The sequence below is a fragment of the Balaenoptera acutorostrata genome, chromosome 10 (genome assembly GCF_949987535.1).
Source record: "Balaenoptera acutorostrata chromosome 10, mBalAcu1.1, whole genome shotgun sequence".
Lineage (NCBI taxonomy): Eukaryota > Metazoa > Chordata > Mammalia > Artiodactyla > Balaenopteridae > Balaenoptera > Balaenoptera acutorostrata.
This window is the reverse complement of record NC_080073.1, coordinates 36,768,247-36,792,146: the sequence shown is the minus strand read 5'-3', so window position 1 is coordinate 36,792,146 and position 23,900 is coordinate 36,768,247. Positions and strand designations below refer to the sequence as shown.

The following is a 23,900-nucleotide window of genomic DNA, read 5'->3' as shown; positions in this document are numbered from 1 at the left end:
CCTAGACTTCAGGGCCCTGAGAGTGTCCCCAGTGCACACTCTAGGGGACTGAGGCCTGGGAGGCCTCCTGTCCCCTCCGTTGCTTGGGCAACGGTCCCTGAAGAGGACTGCCTGCCCTGGGCCCACTCGGCACCCCCGTCCCCTTGTGCCCACAGGCATCCCTTGCCCAGCAGCTCTGCAGACAGCACATCATCGCAGGGCAGCACATGCTGGAGGAGTCAGGGACCCAGCCTACACGCAGGTGGTGGACGCTAGCTGGACAGGAGATCACCGTCACTTTCAGCCGCTTCAGGGTAAGCAGGGACTTCAGCCTGGGGACCAGAGGAGTCATAGTTGGGAAACACAGCCCGGGAAAAGGTGTGGAGGTGGGACAGAGCCTCAGGACAAGGGGTGGGTGTTTGGAGTCTGAGCCAGAGGTCTCATGTCTCAGCAGAAATACACCTACAAGTACAAAGACCAGCCCCAACAGACATTCACCATCCACAAGGCCAACTACCCAGCAGCCAATGGCATCTTCCACGTGGTCACTGCCCTGCGATGGCAGCCCCCACCAGAGCTCCCTGAGGACCCCAAGGTAAGCTAGTGCCTTCCCCTCCCCCTGCCCTGTGCCCCTGCGTGGCCTCTGACCCGCACTGAGTTTGGAGAGGGGGACAGGGCAGTTCTGGGCAGGACTGGAGCAGAGCTCCTTCCCCTCTGGGGCCCTCATGCTCATCCCTTCCTACAGAGGACCATCGGCCAGATCCTTGCCTCCACTGAGGCCTTCACCCGGTTTGAAACCATCCTGGAGGTGAGTCTGGGCGAAAGGTCCTAGCACATCTGATCTTTTGGGCCAGGACCCCTCATTACCCAGAATCTGCCCCACAGTGATCTGGGCTTCTGGAGTAGGATGGGCCTTTGCCCACACCCCCATCCTAGAACCTGCCCATCAGAATCCTGAGGCTCTGTGGTAGCATGAACCCATTGCCAATGTCACCCACTTACTTTTGGTGGGTGTTCCCTGCAGACCAAGGGCAGCAGGGCCCAGGCAGGACTTAGAGGTAAGAGTTGGCCACGGAACCCCCTGAGCCTCCTTCTCACCGCCACAGAACTGTGGGCTGCCCTCCTTCCTGGATGGCCCTGGGCCCTTCACAGTCTTTGCCCCCAGCAATGAGGCAGTGGATGGCTTGCGGGATGGCCGCCTGGTCTACCTCTTCACAGCGGTAAGCTTGTCAGGGAGAAGGGGCCAGGGATACAGGCTCAGAGCCTCTAGCAGCCAAGCCCTCTCTCTTCTGCCAGGGTCTCTCCAAACTGCAGGAGCTGGTGAGGTACCATGTCTATAGCCACGGCCAGGTGAGAGGTCCTCTGGGAGGGTGGCTGGCTTACACCTGCCAATGGGCTGTCAGAGGGTTTGTCTGCAGATTCCAGTCTTCTGGGGGGGCCCCTTCTCCTCTCCCCACCCATCCGGACTCTACAGGACAGAGGAGAGCCTGGGGACCAAGGTGGTAGCTGCGAGTCACCTGGGCAGGACTGGGTGTGGCCCCAAGGTTGGCTAGTGCCCGGCCTAAGGCCACTCTCTCCTCCACCCCAGCTGACTGTTGAGAAGCTCATCTCCAAGGGCCGGGTCCTCACCATGGCAAACCAGGTCCTGGCTGTGAATATCTCAGAGGAGGTGAGCTCCATGAGCACCAGGGATGGACTGGTGGAGGGGCTGGTGATGACCAGCCAGGTGTCAAGCCTCTTTCGGACCTGGCTTTGTGCTCCGAGCCCTGCAGTGGGCATGCCCTGGTGGGGGGTCATATGGGAACAGGCACAGATCAAATCCCTCTCCTGGGGCCCAACAAGCTGGGAGGGCTCCAAGGAGGAGGAGGGTGAGCACATGGGCAGGGGGAGGGGGCTCCGTGTGGCAGAAACCACGTGGGTCAGGGTGCAGAGGCTGGAGCGGTTCTGCCAGAGCAAGAGATGTTGCCAGGGAGCGGGTGAAGAGGTGGCCGGCAGGCTGGGCCTCTGACAGTGTGCTGAGTGCAGGGGCGGGGACTGGGCCAAGGACGCGTGCTGGGCTCCGCCACAGGGGCGCATCCTGCTGGGACCTGAGGGGGTCCCCCTACGGAGGGTGGGCGTGCTGGCTGCCAACGGCGTCATCCACATGCTGGAGGGCATCCTGCTGCCCCCGACCATCCTGCCCATCCTGCCCAAGCTCTGCAACGAAGAGCAGCACAAGGTCGTGGCGGTAAGCGCACGGGACCCCAGCGCTGCTTGTGTTGGGGTCATCTTCCCAGGGAGAGGTGCCATTTTCTAGTTCTCCTCCAATGAGTGGGTGGCTCTGGGGCTCAGGCGCAGGCCCCAGTTTCACCTGGACGCCCCACACCCAGCCCTCAGCAGTCCTCCTGATGGTCCCTTTGCCGTCACCCACGCATCTACAGCCCTGTTCCCAGCCTCCCTGCCCAGACCTGTGATGCCCTCACACTGAGCTCTCCTGCTGCAGGGCCTTTGCCCTTGCTCTTCCCTCTGCCTGGAACACCATCCTCTGGCCCTTCTGTGGTGACTCTTCTCATACCTCAGGCCTTGGCTGGGTGCCTCTTTCTTAGGGTTTGCTAAATAAATAAACCATGACTAACCCTTCTCCCTTCCTCCCCCTACCCTGCCCAGGGCTCCTGTGTGGACTGCCAAGCCCTGAACACCAGCATGTGCCCCCCCAACAGCGTGAAGCTGGTGAGCATCCCTTGACCCAGCTCTCAGGGCTGACTCCTGACTGCCCCGCGAGGTTTCTGCCCTGGGTCAGGGTGGGGAAGTGGGGCTGGGAGGCTCAGCTGGACCTGGAGGCTCAGCCCCACTGACAGGGGAGGTGCCGGGCCCAGGGGGCCAAGGACCCTTGACCAGGGCTGCCTGGTGAAGGGGGCCGGCCCAAGACCCCTGCCTGCTGACCAGCCTGGTACGGCCCACCCAGGACATCTCCCCTGAGGAGTGTGTCTACATCCATGACCCTACTGGGCTGAACGTCCTGAAGAAGGGCTGCGCCCACTACTGCAACCAGACCATCCTGGTGAGCCTGGGCACGGGGCACTTGCTCCCTAGGGATCTGGGGCACTTGCTTCTCCTCTGGAGCCCCCAGGCTGGGGCTGGGTGGGGTGCCATCCTCAGCTGTGCTGCATCCTGATGGTGGAAAAGGTGTCACAGAGGGGCCTCGCCCACCCCCTTGCTCTAGACACGGCACCAGGGAACAGAAGCAACCTGGGCCGGTGGGTCGACATGGCTCCCGACGGACCCTCAGATGTGTTCTCTCTTATAGAAACCTGGCTGCTGCAAAGGGTTTTTTGGGCCTGACTGTGTGCAGTGTCCTGGGGGCTTCTCCAACCCCTGCTATGGCAAAGGCAACGTGAGTCCCCTCCTGCTCTGGAGTGAGGGGTGGGGGAGATAGGGGCTCCTTTCTGAGTTGGCCGGTGACTGGCTGTATGTCTGAGCAAAGCCTGCCTCTCTCTGGTATTGGGTTCTTCACATCGAGGCAGTGGAAGTTGGACCAAATTATATTTACTTTCATTAGAATCAATTAATTAGATTGTTACATCTATTTTCATAAGGGCTATTTGTCAATAGTTTTTTTGTGTGTGTTGTATTTTTGCCATTTTGTAATATCACAGTTGCTTTAGCACCTGGCTATGGAGGAACACAGGAGTTATGTGTTTCTAGGTTAAGCAGAAGTCACCCATGAAGCTTCCAGGGCCAGGTGCCTTTTAGGGGCTAGTTCTTTGGCAGCATCAGTGATTTGGAAGGTCTCTTCCAGCAGGAGGTCTTCTAGGGGGAGCAGGAGCTCACAGCCTGTGGAGAGAAGGGGTGTTAGGGAAGAGAATGTGGATAATTCCCTCCCCGTGACTGCTCTTGCCTCCTGCCCACCCCCAGTGCAGTGATGGGGTCCAGGGCAGCGGGGCCTGCCTCTGCTTCCCAGACTACAAGGGCATCGCCTGCCACATCTGCTCCAACCCAAACAAGCATGGAGACCAGTGCCGGGAAGGTGGGTGATCCTGGCCTAGGCCACCTGCCAGGGAGAAAAAGGGTCTCTTGGAAGTGGGGCTGGGGACTCCCAAGAAGGGAAATAGAACCTCAGGAAGAAGGGTTCAGTCCAGAGATTATGGAGAAGGTTTTAGAAACACAAGAGTAGATGTCTCTTTTATCCATGCCGGGAAGAGAGCCACAGTTTAACCTAAAGCATGCAGGATTTAGGTCAGACATACAGAAGAACTTTCCGATGGTGGTGTTGGGAGCAGGGCAGCTAGAATAGGGTGACTGAAAGCAATGAATGCCCCCCTCTCATTTCTTCCTCCCTCCCGAATCTGGGATGACCTGATTTTGATCCTGCAGTCAAATCTATTCTGGCTGCCCCATTCCCAGCATTGCCCAACTGCATCCTGGCTCCCAGCCAGCCCTGCCTCAGCCTCAGTTTCCCTGCTCCATCTCCTCCCTGCAGACTGCGGCTGTGTCCACGGTCTATGTGACAACCGTCCAGGCAGTGGGGGGGTGTGCCAGCGTGGCACATGTGCCCCAGGCTTCAGTGGCCGCTTCTGCAACGAGTCCACAGGGAACTGTGGGCCCACAGAACAGGCCCAGCAGTGCCACCTGCATGCCCGCTGCGTTAACCAGGGGGATGTTGCCAGGTGAGGACGTGCGCTTCCTCCCTGCTGCGTCTGTGACTGCACGTGTCAGTTTGCTCACAGCTTCCAGAGGCTTACTGGAGGCTCCTCATTCACCACCCCCCACCCCCAGGTGTCTCTGTCTCGATGGCTTTGAGGGTGACGGCTTCTCCTGCACACCCAGCAACCCCTGCTCTCGCCCAGACCGTGGCGGATGCTCGGAGAATGTGAGTCTGGCCCCTTCCTTGAAGTCCTGACCCACGGGCTCGAGGTGGGACTCCCTTGCCCTCAGCCCGCCGCCCTGCAGCCCTGAGTCATTTATCTGTGGCTCTCACAGGCTGAGTGTGTCCCTGGGGCCCCAGGCACCCACCACTGCACATGCCACAAGGGCTGGAGTGGGGACGGTCGTGTCTGCGTGGCCATCGACGAGTGTGAGCTGGATGTGCGAGGCGGCTGCCACGCTGACGCCCTCTGCAGCTATGTGGGACCCGGGCAGGTGAGGCTCGACCGGCCTTGAGAGAGCAGGGTGGGGGTCTCCATCCTGGGGGACTCTTCCCCCTAGCCCATCTGACTCTAGCAATGTCTAAGAACTCAAGCTCAGGGTCTCAAACCTCAGACACAAATGAGAATCCAATTCTGAAATGTTGAGTCGTACAATCTGGAAGCAGTGGACGGGTGCTGGAAGCAATGCGAAGGTTGCAGTAGTTTTAAAGGAAGGCGTGTTCGAGTGCCAGTGTTTTCCAGGTCAGAAGACTGTGACTCCTGTGTCTCAGGGATGAGGACTCCCATAAGCGAGAATCAATGAGTTCTCTGCTCTTACGGGCCACTGGGGCCACTGCCTTCTGACAATTAGCTCATTCACCCCCTCACTGGTTTCCCACATGTCACCAGGCACTTGTTACATGCTAGTTGCTGTTCTAGATTTAGGAATTCAGTATTGAGCAAAGCAAGAAGAGACACCTGCCCAAGGAGAGTGACATCCCCAAATTTTTAGACTCATGGAAATCCAGCTCTTGGAATTTTGGAGTCTCAGACTCCAGTCACAGGATCTTAGAACCTGGAACCTTCCACGTGAAGCACGTCAGGCCTGGTGAGCCCGAGGACTGGCTGGCATTAAAGAATCTAATATGCAAGTTGGGAGGCCAGGCCTGGCTGCTTCAGGGTCAGCCTCTGTGCGGCCCAGGCTTATGCAGGGATCCATGGGGCTCCCTGTCCTCCTGCCCCTTGATGGCCTGGACCACCAGCCGTGGGACCTCAGCAGTGACGCTCAGATGGGCCTGAGAGCTGGAGCTGCGAACTCCATCAGGAGCTTTGAAGTTCAGAACTGAGGGTGGAATAAGCAGTTGTAGATGCCCCCATCGTGCAAAGAAGGGCAACTGAGATCCGGGGAGTCTCACTAGTCACTCGCCTGAGGTGTGGACAAGCCCAAGGACACTGGCATTTAGCGGGAAGGATCTGAGCACCCAAGCAGAGTGGCGGGGTTGGAGGGGGGATCCAAGCAGCCATCCCTGGGGCTGGTCTTGGCAAAACCTGCCCACTCATCACACACTGCAGACCTCAACAGCCTGGCTGGGCCCAGGCCTGAGAGCAAAGAGGCCCCGAGGCTCCTGGATGCCCCCCTGCCAATGCCATCACTTCCTCAGGCTCTTCCTGAGAGCCAGTCACTCCTCAGGGCCTCAATCTCTGCATCTGGAACATGGACCTCCAAGGGTGGGCCTGGGAAAAGCTCCTCTGGTGTCTGAGCAGACCACCCCAGGGGAGAGTGCCCATTGGGAGCTGAGCTGTGGAGGAGGAAAGGGTGTCATGCTTCTGGTGAGATGAGGCTCTCTGCTCCCCAACCTCTCCAGAGCCAGTGCACCTGCAAGCTGGGATTCGCGGGGGACGGCTACGTGTGCAGTCCCATTGACCCCTGCCGGGCAGGCAACGGTGGCTGCCATGATCTGGTGAGGGGGTGAGAGGGCTCCAGGCCCAGGGGAGGCTTCAGGGGTAGGCCTTGGCTGCAGCAGTGTCCCTGTCTCTGGTCAGGATTGGGATCTTTCTCAACCTCAAGTCCAAACCCTGTCACCTGCTTGCCCACGGGACAGAGCTTTCACCCTCCTTATAAAGACCCCAGCCCCTGCCCTCACCACCCTTGTCCCATGCTCCCAGCGCCACACCTTCAGCCTGGCTAGCTCCTCCTGCTCTCAGCTCAGGCCTCGCCTGGAGGTCCGGGGCCTCCCGGATGCTCCCGCAGCCCTGGACTTCCCTGACCCATCTGCCAGGATGGGTTGGGGTAGCTCACGTCACATGCTCACTGGTCTTGGAGAGTAGGGCTGGGCACACCAAAGGAGCAGCTTGAATACAGACTGGATGGAGGGAGAGACAGATGGTAGGGATGGGTAGCTGGACAAGAGGACAGCAGGAGGATGGGCCAGAGTGAATGGAGAGATGGAGGATGGGTGCTGTCCAGCTTGCCCTGTGGGTGCTGAATGGAGGCCGTGTCTCTCTGCCCCGCAACCCCAGGCCACCTGCCGGGCAGTGGGAGGAGGTCAGCGGGTCTGCACATGCCCCCCTGGCTATGGGGGTGATGGCTTCAGCTGCTACGGAGACATCTTCCAAGTGAGTGGTTTCCTGTGCTCGGGGAGGAGTCCTCTTGTGTAATCCGGGGGTGGGGCTGCACTCAGGGTCATGGAGGGAGGGGGCTCAAGTCTGTCCCTAGATTGGTGACTTCACCTTTTTCCCTCCCCTCAGGAGCTGGAGGCAAATGCCCACTTCTCCATCTTCTACCAGTGGATCAAGGTAGGATCAGATGGAATGCTGGGCTTGGGGACTCAGATCCAGGAGGCCACATAACAGCTCTAAGAGCTGGAGGTGGGGGGCAGGCCTGGAGGCTGGGGGAAGTGATCTCAAGGTGGCGGCTGCCTTCATCACTCCTCCTGTCCCCCCGCACACCATGTGCACAGGGGGCCGGCATCACTCTTCCTGCTGACAGCCGAGTCACAGCCCTGGTGCCCTCGGAGTCTGCCATCCGTAGGCTGAGCCCTGAGGACCAGGCCTTCTGGCTGCAGCCGAGGATGCTACCGCAAGTGGTCAGGTGGGCTGCCACGGCTGGGCTCTGGGAGGGGGCTTTTGTGTGAGACCCAGCCCCTCCCCAGAGGTCCTCAACCTGGCATGTGTCCACCCTTTGGGGTGGAGCCCAGTTCCAGGGGTCTCTGTAGGTTACACTAATCCAGTTCCATGGCCCCCCTAAACTGTGCCCTCTCAGGGCCCATTTTCTCCAGGGCGCCCTGTCTGAGGAGGAGCTGGCCCGGCTGGATGGGCAGAGTGTAGCCACCCTGAGCCCCACCGCACGCTGGGAGATTCACAACATCAGTGGGGTACGTGGTGAACTTTGGGCAGAAGAGGGGACCATACAGGGAAGGGGGGGCTCGAGTGGCTACAGGCTTCCCAGCCCAGGGTCCCCGGCGATCTGATTGGGTCCCCTTGCCCAGCCCAGGGCTGAGCTCAGAGGATGTGCTCAGAACACATTTGCTGCTGGGCGGTGTCTTTAGGCCAGAGTGACTGCCCTGCCAGGGCTTGTCTGTCCATCTTTGTCTGCATGTGCACACCTGGCCCCCTCATGCATGGGCCCCAGTGAGGTTCTGTGTGCCCATCTGGTAGGTCCTGAGTCTGAGGGTGTCCAGGCCAGGTTGGGTGCCTTGTGCCCAGCAACCTCTCTGTTGGTGCTACACGCACTCTTAAGTGTCTACCTGTGTCTCCCTGAGCTCTGCCTCCTGCCTTCCAGAGGGTCTGGGTGCAGAATGCCAGCGTGGACGTGGCTGACCTCCTTGCCACCAATGGTGTCCTACATGTCCTCAGTCAGGTATGGCTGGAGGGGTGTGTGTGCAGGGAACCTTCTAGGCAGGCCAAGAGGCAAGGATGTACTGACCAGCCCCCATGCTCTGTGCCAGGTCTTACTGCCTCCGAGAGGGGATGTGCTGGGGGGGCAGGGATTGCTGCAGCAGCTGGACTCAGTGCCTGCCTTCCGCCTCTTCCGGGAGCTGCTGCAGGTAAGGGCAGGAGGAGGGGGGAGTCCTGGACGGGGATGCCCTCCCCCGGGTGCAGGCGGAGCTGCTGGCTCCCAGGGTCAGGACTGAGGGCAAGAAGGCCCACCCCTGACGCCTGCCCCTGCCCCTAGCGCCACAGGCTGGTACCCCAGATTGAGGCTGCCACCGCCTACACCATCTTCGTGCCAACCAACCACTCTCTGGAGGCCCAGGCCAACAGCAGCGGCCTGGTGAGATCACCGGGACAGGGGGCCACTGAGGGGGGTGGGTGAGCCTCCCATCCCACGACAAGGACACAGTGGGCGGGACGCACTGTCCCGGGCGCTTGGGAGTCCTGGAGCCCCTGAGTCTCTCCTTCCCCCTCCAGGACTTGGACGTAGTGCGACACCATGTGATCCTGGGGGAGGCGCTTTCCACAGAGGCCCTGCGCAGGGGGGGACACCGCAACTCCCTCCTGGGCCCTGTGCACTGGCTTGTCTTCTACAACCATAGTGGCCAGGTTGGTGGTGGGGTGGGGGAGCACAGGAGCCCCTGCCCTGGGCACCCTGCTCTTGAACACCCCTCTTCTTTGGAGTTCCCCCACCTGGGCACCTCAGCCTCTGGTCCGGAGACTTCCCATCCTGGGAGACCCCCAGTCCACAGAGATACCCCAGCCCTGGAGCGCCTCCCTGGCCTGCAGCCCCTGAGGGGAGGGTGGGGGTGGGGTGGGGGGTGTTCAGCCTCCTGCCCTAACCCCCAGCCTGAGGTGAACCACGTGCCGCTGGAAGGCCCTGTGCTGGAGGCCCCTGGCCGCTCACTGTTTGGCCTGTCCGGGGTCCTGACAGTGGGCTCAAGCCGCTGCCTGCACAGCCACGCAGAGGCCCTGCGGGTAAGAGGCTGGGGCCTGGGGAGCGCACAGGGGCGGTCAAGAGCCGCAGGCACTAGCTGGCCTGGCCGGCGGGAGGGGCACTTGGTCACGGGTGAGAGAGCTGTTAGCCCGCCCCAGAGGAGGGAAGGTGGGTTTGGAGCCCCCGCCTCGGGACGGCCTGACACTCTGCCCTCCTTCCCTTCAGGAGAAATGTGTAAATTGCACCCGGAAATTCCGCTGCACTCAAGGCTACCAGCTGGAGGTGAGGCAGGGCCCAGCACATTCTGTCCCTGCTTCACCTGCTCGCACTGTGCCCAAGGTGTCTGAGCTCCCCGGGCCCAGCTCTGCTCACCCAGGCATGGGAACCTGGAGCAGCGTGGGCTGCTTGGCTCTCCTGCCAGAGGCCAGGAGGCCTGGGTCCAGGTCTGCCCGGAGGAGGCCTCACTCAGGCTGGTGACCTGAGGCCAGTGACCCTCGGGCTGCCAGTCCTGCCTACCTTCTTCTCCTCAGGTCTATCTGTCGTGGTCCTTCCTTGATCCTTTTGCTATCCTGCTTACCTGTCTCACCCACTGACACCTGTAATCTGTCCGTCTGTCTCCCCATTCACTGCCTTGCCCCTACCTAAGCCACTGGCTGAGTCCTCCTGCCTGTCCCCGTTTCCAGGACACCCCCAAGAAGAGTTGTGTCTACCGGTCTGGCTACTCCTTCTCCCGGGGCTGTTCTTACACGTGTGCCAAGAAGATCCAGGTTTGCCCTGAAGCAACCCCCAGCCCCAAGCCTTTGACCAGAGAGGAGGAGGTGGGAGCGGGGCTCCAGGGCAGGAGCCGGGATTAGGCTTCAAAGGCAGAGGCAGGGCTAGGACTATGACGAAGCCAGGGAAGCCAAGGCCTGGAAGAAGGGGAAGGGAGAGAGGTCTGAGGTCAGAGGGGCCAGTGTTTGTCCCTGTGGCCGTGCCTCCAGGGAGTGGGGATGGGGAGAGAGAGAAAGGGGCTCAGCCTGGAACTGACACCAACAGCCAAGCCCTGGGGGCAGCAACGGGGCGAGCTCTGCCCCTCTCCATGGAGTCCGGTATGGACTTTCCCTCCTTCAGTCCGTTTCCTCACCCCTGCCGTGGAGAGGCTTGTAGAAGGCAGTCTCCATTTCTCTGGATCTGACTTGCTTTGTTCTGTGGCTCTGTGGCCCCAAGATGCCCTTCCCCCGACCCCCGCCGTTTCCCTGCCCCCTGACGTCTGTCCTGGCCTGTGCCGGGCCTCTCCTTGTGCCCCCTCCCGCAGGTGCCTGACTGCTGCCCTGGCTTCTTCGGCACACTGTGTGAGCCGTGCCCGGGGGGTCTGGGTGGTGTGTGCTCGGGCCACGGGCAGTGTCAGGACAGGCTCCTGGGCAGTGGGGAGTGCCGCTGCCACGAGGGCTTCCACGGAACGGCCTGTGAGATGTGTGAGCTGGGCCGCTACGGGCCCAACTGCACTGGAGGTGAGGCCCCGGGGGCGGGCAGGAATGGTGGGAAAGCTGGCTGAGGACAGCGGTCATGGAGACACCGCAGCAGGGACAGAACAGGCACTGGGTAACTTCTGTCCTACCTCGTTCCGCTCCCAGTGTGTGACTGTGCCCACGGGCTGTGCCAGGAGGGGCTCCGAGGGGACGGAAGCTGTGTCTGTAACGTGGGTTGGCAGGGCCTCCGCTGTGACCAGAGTGAGGAGTGGCCCCAAGGGGGAGAGGCGGGTGACTCCTGGGGAGGCGGTTCCTGGGTCAGCATGATCAGAACCATCCTCCTACCCCCCAGAAATCACTGGCCCTCAATGCCCGCAGAAGTGTGACCCCAATGCCAAGTGAGTGAGCTCAGCCTGGGGCAGGTGGGCAAGTGGAGGGGGGGCTAGGGTCAGGGCAGGGGCTGGGCAGGCATAGACTAAGCTGTTGCCGTCCCTCCCAGCTGCGTCCAGGACTCGGCTGCAGCCCCTGCCTGCGTCTGTGCCGCGGGGTACTCGGGCGACGGCATCTACTGTGCAGGTCCAGGCACACCAATGCCCCAAGACCCCTGAAATTTGGGGGTGGATTTCCCCACAGAGCCCTTTCCATGCCCTTTAGGTCCAGTCTCTGTCCCTGTCACCTCTTGGGTCTGACCCCTCCCTCCGACCTTTTCCCTTCTCTCATGCTCTCCTCCCCTGTCCCCACTCTGTCCCATGCCCACTGCTCACAACTCTCTGGGATCATCTACTCCTAGTGGTGGACCCTTGTGCCCATGACCACGGGGGCTGCTCCCCCCACGCCAACTGCACCAATGTGGCACCTGGTCAGCGGACATGCACCTGCCTGGATGGCTACACGGGTGATGGGGAGCTGTGCCAGGGTGAGGCTGGGGTCCGCCACCAGGGGTCTGGCTTCAGTGGCATGAGTGAGACTAGGAAGGGCCGAGGGGCACACAGGGCTGTGAGCCTGAGGGTGCTGAGAGAGTAGGGGATGAGCACCTCAACAGACAGATGAATGGAGGGGCCGCCTGGGGCCAGCCCTCATCCCAGTGTCTTTTCCCCCAGAAGTTAACAGCTGTCTCATCCACCACGGGGGCTGCCACATGCACGCCGAATGTATCCCCACAGGCCCCCAGCAGGTCAGCACAACAGAGCTGGACACTGGGGCTGTGCCATTCCCTCACAGGGTGTGGCCCTCCTCAGACCAGGCCCAGGGAGGGGTGCTCCTTCCGTCCAGGGCGCTGGCCCATTCTTGGGTACCAGCAGCCCCACTGATTAGGATTTGGGACAGGTCTCCTGCAGCTGCCGCGAGGGTTACAGTGGGGACGGCATCCGGACTTGTGTGCTCCTGGACCCCTGCTCCCAGGTCAGGCCCCCAAGTCATACCCAGTTCCACAGGGGGAGGGGCCTGGGGCGGGAACCAGCCTTCCTCACCCCCAGCAGGGTCCTGAGTGCTTCTGAAGGGTGAGCCACCTGTGCCACAAGGTCAAGTCTGACTGATTAGTAGGAAACAGGGCTTTGGGTGTTGGCCAGGGAACTTCATGGCCCCTTCCCCAGAGCTGGTTGGGGCAGCAGTCCTGGGAGTCACTGATGCCTCTCTTTCCTGTCCCTGCCTCAGAACAATGGAGGCTGCAGCCCCTATGCTGTGTGCAAAAGCACAGGGGATGGCCAGAGGATGTGTACCTGCGATGCAGTCCACACTGTGGGTGATGGCTTCACCTGCCGTGCCCGAGTCGGCCTGGTAATGATGCCCAAGTAGGACCCCTGACCGAGCCTTGGCAATACCCCCCATGGGCCTGACCCATGATATTGGTTAAGACCCCAGATTTGATCCTGATCCTGGCCCTGACCAGGACTTGAGCCTGACCTCTGACTCCACCTAGGCCTGACCCAGTTATGATCCATGAAACCAATCCTGATCCCAGCACAGACCACCCTGGCTTTCCTTTCCTCATCTCTACCTTGGCCAGACCTTGGGCTCTAGGTGCTGGGACAGGCACCAGCCCTGAATGGAGGCCAACCACAATCTGAGCTGATCCTTGTTTCCCCTGATCCAGGAGCTCCTTCGGGACAAGCATGCCTCATTCTTCAGCCTCCATCTCCTGGTGAGTAACCAGCTGGCCTGCACATCCTTGGTCCAGCCTGGGCCTCTCTGACCTGCAAGTCCCACCTGTCTCTGGGCCATGATATTCTCATTTGGTCAGAGGGCTGGCTGGTTTGGTTTCTGAGTCTATGTCTCTCCCAGAAAATCAGTGGAAACCTCGAGTTGGTCCCAGGTCGCCCTTCTTCCACCCAAGCTGTTTCCCTCTCCCCCCAGGAATACAAGGAGCTCAAGGGGAATGGGCCTTTCACAATCTTTGTGCCGCATGCAGATCTAATGACCAACCTGTCGCAGGTAACTCAGCCCCTGGAGCAAGGCTGGGGATTCTGGATGGGCATTCTGGGGGGTGGGCACTGCCTGGGCAGAGGCGGAAGTCAGGGCACCCTTGTGCCCTCATGACTCCCACTCCAGGATGAGCTGGCCCGGATTCGTGCCAATCGCCAGCTTGTGTTCCGCTATCACGTGGCTGGTTGCCGGCAGCTGCGAAGCCAGGAGCTGCTAGAGGAGGGCTATGCCACCACACTCTCCGGGCACCCGCTGCGCTTCAGTGAGAGGGAGGTGAGCCCAGGCCCTGGTCCCCGACATGGACTGTCCACAGACCAAGGACTCAGCTGCTTTCAAGGCCCGCACCTATGCCCTGTCCCCATGCCTTTAAGACCCTCTCACCTTCCCAGGGCCAGGGCGGCTTTAATGAGAGGGAGATGAGTCTGTCCCCGGACCCCACCCACTACCTGGGGCCAGTCCTGGGCTCAGGACTTCTGAGCTTGGCCCTGTGTCTGCACCGCTCCCACCAGCCAAGTCCGGTGGCTGTTTCCCTGGGTGGCTGTTTCCCTGGGCTGGAGGCAAGACCCACCCTCTGCCTTGACCCCACCCACTTCCTGCCCCAAGACTCACCCAACCCAGGCTCTACTCCCACCTCAGGCCCCACCCACAGCTCCCTGAGCACCCCACTAGTTGGCTTTATTCAATCCCGGCCCCACCCCCAGGGCAGCATATACATCAATGACTTCGCACGCATGGTGAGCAGCGACCATGTGGCTGTGAACGGTGTCTTGCATTTCATCGACCGTGTCCTGCTGCCACCTGAAGCGCTGCACTGGGAGCCTGACGCTGCCCCGATTCCGCGGGTATGACCTGGGTGTGGGCCGGGAGCTGGAAGGCAGGCGGCTAGGGGCCTGGGATCCTCCCTCCCCTCCTGACCTCACTGTTCACTGAGCGCCTGTCCCCAGAGAAACTTCACCGCCGCTGCGGAGAGCTTCGGTTACAAGATCTTCAGTGGCCTTGTGACGGTACTGCTCCTGTGTGTGAGCCTTTCAGTGTGTGCATATGTGCACGTGTAAGTGTGTATATGCGGGCGACTGTCAACGTGTGTGCTCACCTTTCTGTGCACAGGCCATATTTGTGGGCATGAGCGTCCCAGTGAGCACAAGGGTGTGCTTATTTGTGCCCACATACCTGACAACTTGCATGTATGTCCATGTCTATCGGCCTGGGATGGCTACAGAGGAATGTGGCTGGTGGGAAGGTCACCTGGGTCCCTGGAGCCCCCTCCATCTGCCCACCATCCTCTGACGGGATTGACTGTCACACCTCTATCCTACCAGATGGCTGGCCTGCTGCCCCTGCTTCGAGATTCATTCCATAGGCCCTTCACAATGCTGTGGCCCACAGACTCCGCCCTGCAAGCTTTGCCTCCCGATCGCCAGGTCTGGCTATACCATAAAGACCACCGTGACAAGCTGGCAGCCATTCTGCGGGGCCACGTGATCCGCAATGTCGAGGTGGGTGCACTCCCAGACCTTGGTCCCCACTGCCTGCCACTGAGCCTGCCCTCCCAGCTCCAACTGTGGCTCCCTCTGCTCAGGCCTTGGCATCTGACCTGCCCAACCTGGGCCCACTGCGCACCATGCATGGGACCCTCATCTCCTTCTCCTGCAGCCGTGCCCGGCCGGTGAGTCTGGGGAGAAAGCTTGAACGAGGGAAGCAGGAGGCAGGGGCCCTGGCGCTGGGGGGTGGGCTGCAGTACACCTGTGACCCACCCCCCCATGTACTCCACATCCTCCGCCTGCAGGGTGAGCTCACGGTGGGAGAGGAGGACGCCCGGATTGTGCAGCGACACCTGCCCTTTGAGGGGGGCCTGGCCTACGGCATTGACCAGCTGCTGGAGCCACCTGGCCTTGGTGCCCGGTGTGACCGCTTTGAGACTCGGCCTCTGTGGCTGGTGAGGGAGGCTACAGGCCAGAGGTGGATAGGCAGGGGCCTAAGCCCACCTGTCCTGTCCACTCACTTGAGCTTGCTGTGTTGGCCTCCCTTCCTTGCAGAAGGTTTGCAGCATTTGTGGGCTGGAACCACCCTGTCCTGAGGGCTCACAGGAGCAGGTAAGGGGCTGGGAGCCAGGTGGGGGTGGGGGCAGGGCCCAGGGCCTACCAAGCTCAGGTTTGCAGCCTGATTCCTCTTGGCCCAGGGCAGCCCTGAAGCCTGCTGGCGCTACTTCTCAAAGTTCTGGACGTCTCCTCCGCTGCACTCCTTGGCACTGCGCAGTGTTTGGGCCCGGCCCAGCCACTGGGGTCAGCCCCAAGGCCTGGGCAGGGGCTGCTACCGCAACTGTGTCACCACCACCTGGAAGCCCAGCTGCTGCCCTGGTCACTATGGCAGTGAGTGCCGAGGTGAGTGTCCTGAGGCTGCGGGTGCTGCTGGCTGGCTCCTCCAGCTCCCAAGGTGGCCAAGGGCATGGTTCTGGTTGGTCAGGGGCTGGGGGCGGGGAGTGGAACTTACCAGGTGAGAATGCTCTAAGAGCTGGGGTGGGTGTGTAGATGGTACAGGACCTGGTGGGGTGTGCTGGGGTCCGGGTGTTCTCCAGGGCGTGGGGACTTGGGTGGATTGCTGCTTCTGCAAGAGCCTCTGCTGCCGCTGGGGGGCAGATGGACCGTGTGGCTGGGCTGGGGATGCATGTGTGCGGTTCCTGATGAGAGTCCCTGGCCCCACCTCTCTTCTCCCACCCTAACCCCTAGCTTGCCCTGGGGGTGCCAGCAGCCCCTGTAATGGCCATGGCACGTGCATGGACGGCATGAGCGGCAGCGGGTACTGTAGGTGCCGTTCGAGGTTTGCCGGGATGGCATGTGAACTCTGTGCCCCGGGTGCCTTTGGGCCCCTTTGCCAAGGTAGGCTATCCTGTCCGACCCTGCCCTATCCTGCTCCCTAATCCCCATGGCCCATGTGCCGACACCATCCTGCCTGTCCCTCTCCCCAGCCTGCAACTGTACCTCCCATGGCCACTGCGATGAGGGCTTGGGGGGCTCCGGCTCCTGCTTCTGTGATGAGGGCTGGACTGGGCCACACTGTGAGGTGCAGCTGGGTGAGTGGGCCCTGTGCTTGTGCCCGCCCTGCACACTTGTATACACTTGCACACACCAGTGCATGCCCCAACTGCACACTGAGGTGGAAGGGGGTCTAGGAGGGCAGCCACTAACCTGGATGTGTGGGGTGGGCCCCGGGGGACAGAGCTGCAGCCTGTGTGTGCTCCACCCTGCGCATCCCAGGCCGTGTGCCGCGCTGGCCACAGCTGTGAGTGCAGCCTGGGCTACGAAGGGGATGGCCGCACGTGCACAGGTGAGCGGGAATGTGAGGTGGGAGGCCCCACTCCCCTCCCCTCCTCTCCTGTCGCCTGGTCCAACCACCCTCTCGCTGCCTCCAGTGGTAGACCTGTGCCAGGATGGGCGTGGCGGCTGCAGCGAGCATGCCAACTGCAGCCAGGTAGGCACAGTGGTCACCTGCACCTGCCTGCCCGACTATGAGGGTGACGGCTGGAGCTGCCGGGCCCGCAACCCCTGTGAGGATGGCCACCGCGGGGGCTGCAGCGAGCACGCCGACTGCCTGAGCACTGGACCGGTGAGCAGGCGGGCAGCCGAGCAGCTGGGCGGGGGTCCCCCAGTGAGTGGCTGTCCCAGTCCCTGAAGGGCGCCCACCTGCTCTGCTGTCCAGAACACACGGCGCTGTGCGTGCCACGCTGGCTACGTGGGCGATGGACTGCAGTGTCTGGAGGAGCCTGAGCCGCCTGTGGACCGCTGCCTGGACCAGCCACCACCCTGTCACGTGGATGCTGTGTGCACTGACCTGCACTTCCAGGGTGTGCTTCCCTGCCCTCTCCCAGCACCCCGGCTTTACCTCGGTGCCGGCCCTCTGACCGTGCATCCCTCCCTTCCACAGAAAAACGAGCCGGTGTCTTCCACCTCCAGGCCCCCAGTGGCCCCTACAGCCTGAATTTCTCACAGGCCGAGGCAGCCTGTGGGGCCCAAGGAGCTGTCCTTGCTTCTCTCCCTCAGCTCTCTGCTGCCCAGCAGGTGCGCGGGGCCCAGGAGTCTGGAGCCAAGCCTGTGGGGGCCCCTTGAGTTGGGCCTTGGGTCTCAGCATCTGTTTGTGCCCCTACAGCTGGGCCTTCACCTCTGCCTTGTGGGCTGGCTGGCCAACGGCTCGGCTGCCCATCCCGTCGTTTTCCCGGCAGCAGACTGTGGCGATGGTCAGGTGGGCGTGGTCAGTCTGGGTGCCCGGGAGAACCTGTCGGAGCGCTGGGACGCCTACTGCTACCGCATGCAAGGTACAGCCGCCACCACGCCCCATCCTCTGCCCTGCCTTTTCCCACTGACCCACTAACTCACTGCCTTTCCTGCAGACGTGGCCTGCCAATGCCGCGATGGCTTCGTGGGCGATGGGGCCAGCGTGTGCAATGGGAAGCTGCTTGATGTGCTGGCCACCACTGCCAACTTCTCCACCTTCTATGGGGTGTGCAGGGGCCCAGGCTCAGGACCAGGGGGGTGGTACAGCCGGGATCCCTGTGGAGAGAGCCTACCCACTACCCTGTCCCCACCATCCCAGATGCTACTGGGCTACGCCAATGCCACCCCGAGGGGTCTCGACTTCCTGGACTTCCTGGACGACGAGCTCACCTACAAGACACTCTTCGTCCCTGTCAACGAAGGCTTTATGGACAACCTCGTAAGTAGCAGGGGGTGTGGGGAGAGCAGGGCCCAACTCTGCTCCCTCTAGCTGGCCCAGGCCAACAGGCCCTGCTTTTGCCCACAGACACTGAGCGGCCCAGACCTGGAGCTACACGCCTCCAATACCACCTTCCTGAGCACCAACGCCAGCCAGGGTACCTTGCTTCCCGCCCACTCGGGCCTCAGCCTCATCATCAGTGACACGGGCCCTGACAACAGTTCTCAGGCCCCTGTGGTGAGTCTGGAGGCTGCCCCTCCCCTGCTGGCCCCAGCCCTCACTCACCCACTGGGCCTGACCCTGGTCTCCCTACAGGTCCCAGGAGCAGTTGTGGTTAGCCACGTCATCGTGTGGGACATCGTGGCCTTCAACGGCATCATCCACACTCTGGCCAGCCCCCTCTTGGCACCCCCGCAGCCTGTGAGTTGGCCAGGGGCAGGCAGAGTGGCAAGGGGTGAGGGGACCGCTCTGGCCAGGTCTCTGATGCTCTCCTCATTGGCAGCGGGCAGTGGTGGCCCCGGAGGCCCGACCTGTGGCAGCAGGCGCGGGGGCTGTGGTAGCTGCTGGAGTGCTCCTTGGCCTCGCGGCCGGAGCCCTCTACCTTCGTGCCCGAAGCAGGTCCGCAGGCTTTGGCTTCTCTGCCTTCCAGGTAGGCTGGGCTGGAGGCTGATGGGGTTGGTGGGGTCTGGGCCCACCGAGCTTGCTTGAGGCCTCTCACTACTCACCTCTCTTCCCAGGCGGAAGATGATGCTGCTGATGACTTCTCCCCATGGCAGGAAGGGACGAGCCCAACCCTGGTCTCTGTCCCCAACCCGGTCTTTGGTAGCCATGATGCCTTTTGTGAGCCCTTTGACGTGAGTGCGGGGGCTGGGGGGTTGGGAAAGGGGACCCAGGGCCTGGTCTCGGCCCAGCCACTAACAAACAAACAAACAAACAGTCCTCCCCTCAGGACTCGCTCCTGGAGGACGACTTCCCTGACACCCAGAGGATCCTCGAGGTCAAGTGACGCAGACGCAGACGCAGCCGGTGCTGAAGCAGAGGCATGAGCAGGAGGGAGGCGGCTTTTATTGCCCAGAGTGGGTGGGACAGCAGGGGCTGGGCCTGGTCCAGACAATAAAGGTACCCTCAGCGGATGTGGGCCATATCGCCAAGGAAGGGTGTCTTCATGCATCCGGTGCAGAGCTGGTCCATCCAGAGCGGTGCCTCGTGCTGCAGGGGCGTGCGGCGGGGGTAGAAGGTGAAGTCCACGCGGTAGTTGAGCAGACAGCTGAGGGAGGCCATGTAGAGGTCGGAGAAGCGCACCAGGCGCCGAGAGAAGTAGGTGGGGTTGTGGAAGGTGCGAAAGATGCTCCCAAACTGCGCATTGAACAGGGCCTTGGTGATGCACCTGGGGAGGGAGATGTGGGCACTCACGGGGGGCTCCTGAGGGGGCTGGGCTGGGGCTCCTGCCCAGGCCCCACCACTCACTCACCTCAGCTCCTGCCGCTCCTTCATCCAGGCGGCCAGCACCTGCCGAGACTCGGCGTCCTGGTAGGTCTGGGGGAGACAAGGGGTGCTCTGGGCGTGTGCGGCCAGGCAGCGGCCCCCCACCTCCCCGCAGACGTCCAGCTGCCCCCGCACCTGCATACGCTCCAGCAGCCCTGTGAGCGCCTGCTGCCACGTCAGCGAGTGCATGTACTGTTCCGTGTTGATGATGCGGATCTCTCGCTCCAGCTCGGGGATAATAGCACCTGTGCGCCAGCCGTGACGCAGCATGAGATCCTGGGGGGCAGGGTGCAGGGCAGGCAGGGCTCAGCGCCGGCCAGGAGGCCCCCCTCCCCTCCCCACTGCGACCCATCCCCGCCTCCCGCCCTCACCGCCAGGTCACTGTAGAGGTGGTCTCCGAAGTAGAGCACACGGGGGCCTCGCCATTCCGTCAGACGCAGGAAGTCAAACAGGTTTCCCTGGGAAGAGATTGGGTGGCAGGGGGGACCGGGCTAAGCCCAGTATGCCGAGGGGGCTCCCCCAGGGCTATTCTCCACCAGTCTTCCCAAATCCCTAATCCCCAGAGGCAGCAAGGCCCCTCTAGCCGGATGCTGGGCTGCCCTTTCCCGTGGCCTCGCTGTCCCCTCCAGGCTCCGGAAGGGGTTCTGCCTGGGGCATGAAGGTCTCCTATAGGCTTGGCCTGGTGCCCTGGGCCTCCACTCCCCGTGCCCTCACAACCCACCCAAGCTAGGGATTGAATCCACTCTTTGTGGGAAACTGCAGCAGTGACCCCATGGCCCTGAAGCAAGCAGGCCACCTCAGCCTGAGCCCAGAGGGACCCAGCAGACCAATGGCAGTCCTCACTGTGAGGCCGCCTGCCCCTCCTGCGCCAAAGCTGGAGAAAAGATGAAAACAGCCAGGCTCGAGCACAGCAGAGGAAGCTGGCAGGGGAGCAGAAACTGGGGCAGGGGTTGGGGGGGGGGGCACAGAGCACGAAGTACAGCAGCCTCCGCAGGGCAGGCGCCCACAGCCCGGAAGTGAGAAGAATATACACCCAGCAAAAAAGAATTACTAGAAGCAGTCTGTGGGTGTGAGAGGCCTGGGAAGGTGACAGCCATGGGGGAAACAGGTAGCTGTGAAGGACTTTATGGTTGAAATAAGCTCAAGCAGAGAGGGTGAGGAGCAGGGGACCCGGAGCAAGAGGGAAGTATGAGCGGGTGGAGCGCTGAGGACGTGCCAGGTCAGGCAGGAGGGAGCCTGAGGTTCCAGCAACAGGAGACGGGGAGGGGAGAGCAAAGGAAGACGAGAACCACGCACACAATGAAATTTCAGAACATCGGGCATACAGAAGTCTAAAACCTGCCAGAGAAGAAAAATCAGTGTTCCCCACAAAGATGCGTGACCCTCCTCAGGCTCAGCCAGGATGCCAAGACAACAGGGAGCATCAGCCTCAGAGCCGAGGAGAAAAGCTGGTGCCCAAGGGGGCCACAGACAGTTGGGGGCCAGCAGGGTGGAAGGCTGAGTAGTCGGCAGGGGTGAAGGGCTGGGGCCTTGGCACCAGGCGGCCCGAGGCTGCTCCCTGTGGCTGTCACTGGCCCGACTGTTGGCTTCCTCCCTGCCCCCAGCTTCTGGAACCTCCATCTCCAAGAAGCCCAGCTCAGCCAGGATTTCCACATTCCATCCAGAGCCAAATGCCTTAATCACCACCTGCTCGCAGCCACCTGACACTTCCCCACCAAGCACAAGGCCCCTTCTCATCTTCCTAGCCAGCCAGGAAAGGGGTCTCCTCAGAGGCCTGTGCGCTGCCCCCACCAGGCTCATCTGGCTGCAGCAGAGTGCTCAGCCCCAAGCGAAACCAGGGCCATTTACTGGGCACTTGGCAAATGCCCGAACAATCTAAGAGCTTTACACCACCACTCAAGTAGAGTATTATACCTCTTTTACAGACGAGGAAAGCACAGCACAGAGAGGCCCAATTGCAGGCCCTGGGAGCCACTTCCTGTGAGGGGACAGAGCCACAACAGAGGTGTGGTGGCTGGTCAGGGCCCAAGAGGCCATGCGGCAGCCCCGCCACAGCCTGGGGCCATGGCTGGGCCCTGGGATCCCTACCAGGTGCAACTCCCACCTAGATGACTCTCACCTGCCGATAGATCTTGCCCTTTTCCAGGCGGGTGATACGGTCCCAATGCAGTGAGCCCTTCTCATCAAGTTTTCTGAAAGGCCTAGGGTGGGTTGAAAGGCCTAGCGTGGGGTTAAAGGGCCTGATTTCCAGTCTGTGGCAGGACCACAGGCTGGACACCTCCCACTCTGCAAAGGCCCACCTGCTCACCTGCCCATCAGCAAGGGGGTGCCCCCACCCCAGGCACACAGGGCGGCAAGCAGAGGCCAGTCCCCGCTCCCTGGGCCCATCGCCCCTGCCAGGCCCATACTTGCGCCGGTCGGTGAAGAAGCTGGGCTTGTCTGCCTGGACGATGACCACGTCGAAGAGTTGGCGCCAGTCGGCACCCACCATGTGCCGCATCCCCTTGTCCCTGGGCAAGGGTGGGACAGAGTGGGACAGGTGGCAGGTGTCTGAGGGAGGCTCCAGGCCTGCCCACCCCAACTCAGGCCCCTGCCCCGCTCCCTCCTCCCACGGGTTGGGGGGCACGGGGGTGCTCACACGAAGCTGAAAGGACTGTTGGTGATGAGGAACAGCTGTTTCCCGTGCGCCACCAGGCGGCTCAGGACGGCGAATGTCTCATCCCCTCGCAGGATGTACTTCTCTAATGGGGGGAGATGGGAGCTTGTGAGGGCCAGCCCTGCACCCTGCCCAGGCAGGCCGCAGCAGGCAACCATCCCCCCTTACCCATGTCCCGCTCGATCCACTGGTACATAAGGCCCTTCACGTGCACATCTCGAATGGCGTCCTGGGGGCAGTGGAGGGACAGTGAGGCCACAGTGGAGCCCAGGAGGACCTGCTCTGCTGTGGCTGGACTTCACCTTCCCTGCCACACTGGGAGGCAGGCCTAGTGCCCTCACCGTCACATCCTTATAGAGGTGTGCTTGGTCAAACTCCAGGCCATGGCCCAGGAAGTGGTCCACCACGCAGGAGAGCAGTGCCATCTCTGGCAGCGAGAAGATGTCCATGAACTGCTTGATGGAAGGACCCTGAGGAAGGATCACTGACTCAGCAACCCCCAGCTCTGGAGACCCAAGAGCTCCAAATCTGTCTTGGGACACTGGTGGAGGGGCACAGCCTGTGGGTCAGGGCTGGTCCACCAGGGTGTGGGCACTGCCTCCCAGGGAGCCAGCACCCACCGTGAGGTCATGGAGCTGGCCGCCCTGGGCAGTGGCAGACGGAGCGAGTACCTTGCCATAGAAGCCACTCATCTGGTACAGTGGGATGTGCTGGGTGCCCCCATATAGGTCGATCACCTCTTCGTCTGGCACAGGCTGAAGGCCCCTGGGTGGATGCAGAGATCACCAGTCCGAAGTGGTCCTGAGCCCGGGCCACGGTGTAGGGTGGGGGACAGTGGGGTGACGCAGGACAGTGTGGACCTGGAGCAGCAGGTTGGGGTGGGGTCAGGGCAAGGTCAGCACTGACCTGTAGGCTGTTCCCAGTTGCACATAATGGAAGGCGTCAATCTTCATCAGAAGACTCTGAGGGCACCAAGGGAGTAAGATGGGCAATGAAGGAGTTTGCCATTAGCTCTGAGCCAGCCTTTGCTAGCCCCCATGCCGAAGCCCCAGCTGGATGGTACCAAGGGTTATCATGTGCACGCCAAGAGGAAGCTACAGCTCTGAGGCCAAGGGAGTAGAAAGATGAGCACCGCCCCCGCCCGCATAGGAGACGGGCGGCTAAGGAAGTAGGTCTGGTATACATCCAGTCAGGAGGAGCCAGGGAGTCAATGGTCTAGCCACTCACCTTCTGAATATCATAGTGGAGGCCACGAATGGCAAAGCTGGGGTTGTAGTCATACTTCCGAATCCCCTCCGGGTACTGTAAGGGGAAATCAGGTCAGGCCTGAGCCAGCGGTACTGACAGACCTGCTGGCTGGGCAGCTGCCTCAGGGGATCAATTCAGCCACCCATCCAGGGGCGCCCCATGATCTGGCCTGGGGTTAGGCCAAGCTGGGCCCCACTGGTCTCCAGGGCCTGCGACCCCTACCTGTCTGGCCTCACCTTGTAGTGCTCAATCAGGATGTCACGGGCAGCACTGAAGATCTCTGGGTGCAGTGTGTCTGCATACTGGGCCAGGGTGTAGTCATAGTCGAAGCCGTAGACCTCGACATTGCGCAGGCTGATCTCGTTGTTGGCATAGATGGCCGCTGGGTTCAGGAGACTGCAGACCTCCGGAGGCAGGAGGTCTAGAGGAAGGAGGTGTAAGTATAATGAGGATGATCACGAAACACCCTAAAATGGTACTCT

General features: G+C 61.7%; 2 protein-coding genes across 13 annotated transcripts in view; one reads left to right on the top strand and one right to left on the bottom strand.

The window, feature by feature from the left end:
* The window catches only part of STAB1 (stabilin 1), a 27,371-nt gene extending 8,209 nt beyond the window's left edge, over positions 1–19,162 (top strand). The window contains exons 12-69 of one of the 9 annotated variants that reach the window (XM_057554918.1): positions 156–293; positions 434–574; positions 725–787; positions 1,086–1,199; positions 1,276–1,329; positions 1,568–1,648; positions 2,048–2,206; positions 2,626–2,688; positions 2,924–3,019; positions 3,266–3,352; positions 3,874–3,985; positions 4,439–4,625; positions 4,735–4,828; positions 4,939–5,097; positions 6,449–6,544; positions 7,104–7,199; positions 7,332–7,379; positions 7,544–7,674; positions 7,846–7,957; positions 8,365–8,442; positions 8,531–8,629; positions 8,758–8,856; positions 8,994–9,125; positions 9,366–9,494; positions 9,679–9,735; positions 10,137–10,220; positions 10,748–10,943; positions 11,067–11,162; positions 11,254–11,299; positions 11,401–11,477; positions 11,692–11,817; positions 12,002–12,075; positions 12,228–12,302; positions 12,555–12,677; positions 12,994–13,041; positions 13,254–13,331; positions 13,449–13,595; positions 14,024–14,164; positions 14,267–14,326; positions 14,642–14,818; positions 14,902–14,988; positions 15,109–15,258; positions 15,359–15,415; positions 15,502–15,703; positions 16,049–16,198; positions 16,288–16,392; positions 16,539–16,646; positions 16,732–16,925; positions 17,019–17,163; positions 17,244–17,377; positions 17,466–17,631; positions 17,707–17,816; positions 17,910–18,029; positions 18,117–18,266; positions 18,345–18,449; positions 18,532–18,678; positions 18,767–18,883; positions 18,979–19,162. In XM_057554918.1, the coding sequence (XP_057410901.1) occupies positions 156–293; positions 434–574; positions 725–787; positions 1,086–1,199; positions 1,276–1,329; positions 1,568–1,648; positions 2,048–2,206; positions 2,626–2,688; positions 2,924–3,019; positions 3,266–3,352; positions 3,874–3,985; positions 4,439–4,625; positions 4,735–4,828; positions 4,939–5,097; positions 6,449–6,544; positions 7,104–7,199; positions 7,332–7,379; positions 7,544–7,674; positions 7,846–7,957; positions 8,365–8,442; positions 8,531–8,629; positions 8,758–8,856; positions 8,994–9,125; positions 9,366–9,494; positions 9,679–9,735; positions 10,137–10,220; positions 10,748–10,943; positions 11,067–11,162; positions 11,254–11,299; positions 11,401–11,477; positions 11,692–11,817; positions 12,002–12,075; positions 12,228–12,302; positions 12,555–12,677; positions 12,994–13,041; positions 13,254–13,331; positions 13,449–13,595; positions 14,024–14,164; positions 14,267–14,326; positions 14,642–14,818; positions 14,902–14,988; positions 15,109–15,258; positions 15,359–15,415; positions 15,502–15,703; positions 16,049–16,198; positions 16,288–16,392; positions 16,539–16,646; positions 16,732–16,925; positions 17,019–17,163; positions 17,244–17,377; positions 17,466–17,631; positions 17,707–17,816; positions 17,910–18,029; positions 18,117–18,266; positions 18,345–18,449; positions 18,532–18,678; positions 18,767–18,883; positions 18,979–19,035 (6,477 nt within the window). In that variant the 3' untranslated portion in view covers positions 19,036–19,162. Of the gene's footprint in view, positions 1–155; positions 294–430; positions 575–724; positions 788–1,085; positions 1,200–1,275; positions 1,330–1,567; positions 1,649–2,047; positions 2,207–2,625; positions 2,689–2,923; positions 3,020–3,265; positions 3,353–3,873; positions 3,986–4,438; positions 4,626–4,734; positions 4,829–4,938; positions 5,098–6,448; positions 6,545–7,103; positions 7,200–7,331; positions 7,380–7,543; positions 7,675–7,845; positions 7,958–8,364; positions 8,443–8,530; positions 8,630–8,757; positions 8,857–8,993; positions 9,126–9,365; positions 9,495–9,678; positions 9,736–10,136; positions 10,221–10,747; positions 10,944–11,066; positions 11,163–11,253; positions 11,300–11,400; positions 11,478–11,691; positions 11,818–12,001; positions 12,076–12,227; positions 12,303–12,554; positions 12,678–12,993; positions 13,042–13,253; positions 13,332–13,448; positions 13,596–14,023; positions 14,165–14,266; positions 14,327–14,641; positions 14,819–14,901; positions 14,989–15,108; positions 15,259–15,358; positions 15,416–15,501; positions 15,704–16,048; positions 16,199–16,287; positions 16,926–17,018; positions 17,166–17,243; positions 17,378–17,465; positions 17,632–17,706; positions 18,030–18,116; positions 18,450–18,531; positions 18,679–18,766; positions 18,884–18,966 lie in introns of those variants that run through there. The other 8 variants (XM_057554917.1, XM_057554919.1, XM_057554912.1 and 5 more) reach the window with 8 other exon arrangements.
* Positions 19,077–23,900, bottom strand: part of NT5DC2 (5'-nucleotidase domain containing 2) — a 17,501-nt gene continuing 12,677 nt past the window's right edge. The window contains exons 2-15 of one of the 4 annotated variants that reach the window (XM_057554923.1): positions 23,655–23,839; positions 23,398–23,472; positions 23,077–23,132; positions 22,791–22,935; positions 22,512–22,640; positions 22,339–22,399; positions 22,153–22,255; positions 21,823–22,024; positions 21,634–21,734; positions 21,429–21,492; positions 19,886–19,972; positions 19,650–19,790; positions 19,501–19,565; positions 19,077–19,416 (exon numbers count right to left, since the gene is read on the bottom strand). In XM_057554923.1, the coding sequence (XP_057410906.1) occupies positions 19,155–19,416; positions 19,501–19,565; positions 19,650–19,790; positions 19,886–19,972; positions 21,429–21,492; positions 21,634–21,734; positions 21,823–22,024; positions 22,153–22,255; positions 22,339–22,399; positions 22,512–22,640; positions 22,791–22,935; positions 23,077–23,132; positions 23,398–23,472; positions 23,655–23,839 (1,676 nt within the window). In that variant the 3' untranslated portion in view covers positions 19,077–19,154. The remainder of the gene's footprint in view (positions 19,417–19,500; positions 19,566–19,649; positions 19,791–19,885; positions 19,973–21,428; positions 21,493–21,633; positions 21,735–21,822; positions 22,025–22,152; positions 22,256–22,338; positions 22,400–22,511; positions 22,641–22,790; positions 22,936–23,076; positions 23,133–23,397; positions 23,473–23,654; positions 23,840–23,900) is intronic. The other 3 variants (XM_057554924.1, XM_007174745.3, XM_057554925.1) reach the window with 3 other exon arrangements.